General features: G+C 47.5%; 1 protein-coding gene across 1 annotated transcript; it reads right to left on the bottom strand.

The window, feature by feature from the left end:
• Positions 1-248: 248 nt before the first annotated feature.
• Positions 249-3,113, bottom strand: LOC143413276 (uncharacterized). The gene is made up of 2 exons (XM_076876057.1): positions 2,521-3,113; positions 249-2,490 (listed from the first exon to the last, which is right to left on the bottom strand). Exons 1-2 carry the CDS (start codon positions 2,959-2,961, stop codon positions 967-969), a joined length of 1,965 nt encoding a protein of 654 aa, XP_076732172.1. The 5' UTR covers positions 2,962-3,113; the 3' UTR covers positions 249-966.
• Between the last annotated feature and the right edge of the window lie 919 nt (positions 3,114-4,032).

Genomic DNA, 4,032 nt, shown 5'->3' with positions numbered 1-4,032 from the left:
TTTGAGTACAGAGCCCTGAGGTACCCCACAGATCATCTTCATAGAAGATGGCAGTGACTGTCCAATACTAAAAGACTGATGTTACGTTCTGGTCCCGGCAAGTAAATAAACGTAACAAATAGTTGCCCCCACTCACTTCCCACCCACGCACAAACCCCAACAACGACACCTTTTTTAAGTATTTAAGCAGCCATTTATTTTCATCAGCAGTGAGCAATGCCAAAACAATAAACAAAAACTCCCTATAAAACAATCCCTAGTCTTCCCTACACCAAAATAAAAAGAAGCCAAAACAAAAGACAAGTCACTTACCTAACTATCTAACGAAAAACAGGAGAAAACTTGTTCAACAAAAGAAAACGGCTTCTCACGCCTACTAGGCTGCGACAGTGAAAGTTATACAGCAAAGGAACAAAAAAGTGACCGCCACTGGTTAACTTATTTACAATTATTTACATGGCAAGGCTAGAGGTACACGTGAATACTCCAGCCTGCACTACAATGACACAACACACAACTCTGTGACCGAGTCAACGGAGTTCCAAACAGCACTCCCAGGTGACTGTCATCCGGACGTTAAGTACTGGAGGTGGTCCATCAATTATCCAGTCGGAAGGTGTGTAGAGACTCCACCCAGATACCTAGCAGCCACGCCCAGGTGTCCACCTCCTAGGAGAGAAAAAAGGGAAAATACCGCCACCATCCTCCGGTGGGAGGCACAACACCAACAAGCACATCACTGGGTCATAACAGTTTCCCCCACCCAAAAAAAATCAAACATCCAACCCCACACAAAGATGTTTGATTTACGACCTAGAGAGGGCATCAGCCATAACATTCTCTAAGCTCTTATATATCGGATCTCAATGTTGAAATCCTGTAGGAGTAAGGACCAACGCATGAGGCGCTGGTTGCTGTTTTAGAAATGTTCTAGAAAAGAAACAGACTGGGTGGTCAATGCCATTTTCATCCTCCTGCACGAGCACTGCACCCGCCCCCAAAACACTGGCGTCCACCTCTGAATCCTTGTCTTTTTCTAGCAGGTGGCCTGGTTTCAGCATTTTGCTGCTGACTGTCCTGAAAAGTGAATCTACTTGGGTCTGATTGCATGGTGGCTTCAGCGACCCTTGTGGTTTGAATATTTGTTCTTCTCGTCCCCTTGGGCTGCCTCCTATTCTGCTGCTGCTGTTGCTGGGATCCACTCGCACCTCTCCTCTGCCTAAATGTCTTTACACTGACGGTTTGAACAGCCTTTGATGTGGCACGATCGAAACCACTGTTATCTGTAAGTGGTATATCGACTACTTCTGGCGACGGAAAAACTGTGCCGCCAGCTAGATCGTTTCCCAAGATGATGTCAATACCTGCAACCGGTAACTGGGGTCGCACCCCAAGCTTAACCTCACCAGACAAAAACTGAGACGAAAGCTGCACCAAGTGTAAAGGAACCCGTATTACACACATCCTAACTCCCCAGGCTAACACATCCGCCCCACAACAGGATTGAGCTGAAAACGGTAAGACCCCCTCACGAATGAGCGACTGTTTCGCACCAGTGTCTCGCAAAATACTGACAGGAGTCCGCCGATCTTCTCCTATCAAGGAAACAAAACCGTTTGACACAAACGGCTTAAACTCCTTATCTACTTTATCATTTTCGGGTGCCATCACCTCCCCCCAAGTAGGAGAGTTTGTCTGTAGAAGGTTTATTGGGGAAGGAGATGTACCCTCCCTGGTCATTTCTTTTCTCTTCAGAGCAGGGCAAACCGCAATAAGGTGTCCCTGCTCATGGCAAAAAAAACACACGCGGTTCTCAACGGATGAGGGGATGGCACGGCGGGTGCCCCTTGGAGACCATCGGGGCGGGCCACCGGAAGACGGAAAACTGTGAGCAGGAGCCGAAAACACCACTTTATGTGTCAACACAAACTCATCAGCCCGTATAGCAGCAGCGGCGAGAGTCGTAACCTTCTGTTCGTTTAAGTAGGTTACCACAGTGTCTGGTAGTTGATTTTTAAACTCTTCTAACGTCACCAACTCACGCAGGTCTTCCAAGGTTTTTACTTCTGTAGCATGACACCACTTATCAAACAGAGTTTTCTTTTCTCTGGCAAACTCCACATAGGTCTGGTTGGCGGATTTTTTCCCATCCCTAAATCTCTGCCTGTAAGCCTCTGGCACAAGCTCGTAAGCGCGCAGGACAGCAGCCTTCACCGTATCATAGTCAAAACTGTCCTCCAGAGAAAGAGCGGTGCATACCTCTTGAGCTTTCCCCACCAATCTACATTGGAGTAAAAGAGACCACACATCCTTTGGCCAGTGCAGCGCACCTGCGATACGTTCAAACACTGTGAAATACGAATCCACCTCAGTTTCCCGAAACGCCGGCACCATTTTGATGTGTTTACTCACATCAAAGCCACCACCTGGCATCGGGGCCGGTGGCTGCGGAGATGGCGACTGCGGGGATGATGACTCCGGGGAGGGTACCTGCGGGGATGATGACTCCGGGGAGGGTACCTGCGGGGATGGTGACTGCGGGGCTAACCGAGGTACAGGAGGGCTGGCAGACACAGAGGCTCCCCTCTCTACCTCCAGAGCCCTGATCCTCAAGTGCATAGCGTCCACCTCCAACTGCTGTTTCTTTAGCTCCACCTCCTTAATGCGCAGCGTTAACCGCAGCTCCTCCACAGAAGGGCTAGGTGGAAAAGGGAGATTTTTCAGTGGGGCAGAAACACCAGCAACAGCCCCCAGCTCAACCCCCCCTGCAGGACCCGGCTCACCAAACAACCCCCTGTCCGTCAACTGGACACACAGGAGCTCCCTAAGCTCTTTCTTCTTCGCAGTCAACGGCACAGTCACATCAAAGAATTCAGCAACAAGCAAGAGGTCAGCCTTTTTACACCTGTCCAACTTCTCCGCAGACGGGCTCAGAGTGAAGTCCTCCAACTTAAACTCCATCCTAACACACACACACACACCCCCCCACACAAGAAAAAACCGCCAACCAAGAAAACAAGCCACAAAAAGAACACAAAAGAGACGAGCCCCCAATATGTTACGTTCTGGTCCCGGCAAGTAAATAAACGTAACAAATAGTTGCCCCCACTCACTTCCCACCCACGCACAAACCCCAACAACGACACCTTTTTTAAGTATTTAAGCAGCCATTTATTTTCATCAGCAGTGAGCAATGCCAAAACAATAAACAAAAACTCCCTATAAAACAATCCCTAGTCTTCCCTACACCAAAATAAAAAGAAGCCAAAACAAAAGACAAGTCACTTACCTAACTATCTAACGAAAAACAGGAGAAAACTTGTTCAACAAAAGAAAACGGCTTCTCACGCCTACTAGGCTGCGACAGTGAAAGTTATACAGCAAAGGAACAAAAAAGTGACCGCCACTGGTTAACTTATTTACAATTATTTACATGGCAAGGCTAGAGGTACACGTGAATACTCCAGCCTGCACTACAATGACACAACACACAACTCTGTGACCGAGTCAACGGAGTTCCAAACAGCACTCCCAGGTGACTGTCATCCGGACGTTAAGTACTGGAGGTGGTCCATCAATTATCCAGTCGGAAGGTGTGTAGAGACTCCACCCAGATACCTAGCAGCCACGCCCAGGTGTCCACCTCCTAGGAGAGAAAAAAGGGAAAATACCGCCACCATCCTCCGGTGGGAGGCACAACACCAACAAGCACATCACTGGGTCATAACACTGATCCTGTAAGTAAGAATAAAGCCACCTTAAAAGTCAACCAGAAATGGCTTTGCTTTAGTCCTATATTCAATATTTTACCTTTTTATATTAAATCTCGTTCATTGGGGTCTTTGTGTTTTCTTGATGTTTGGGTGTTCCAAACACTGAAACGTTTTGTAAAACTGGTTGCTTATAACCCATCCCTACATAAATCAGTAGTAGGAAATTAAGAGGTTTATTAGCCTGGTGCTAGCAACACCATGCTAATACATTTTAAATCTTCTCTCCTCAGCTAACGTAATACATACTAAAGGTTTGGAG

Source organism: Maylandia zebra, linkage group LG17 (genome assembly GCF_041146795.1).
Source record: "Maylandia zebra isolate NMK-2024a linkage group LG17, Mzebra_GT3a, whole genome shotgun sequence".
NCBI lineage: Eukaryota > Metazoa > Chordata > Actinopteri > Cichliformes > Cichlidae > Maylandia > Maylandia zebra.
The sequence above is the reverse complement of the archived record's forward strand: the minus strand, read 5'-3'. Positions and strand labels throughout refer to the sequence as shown.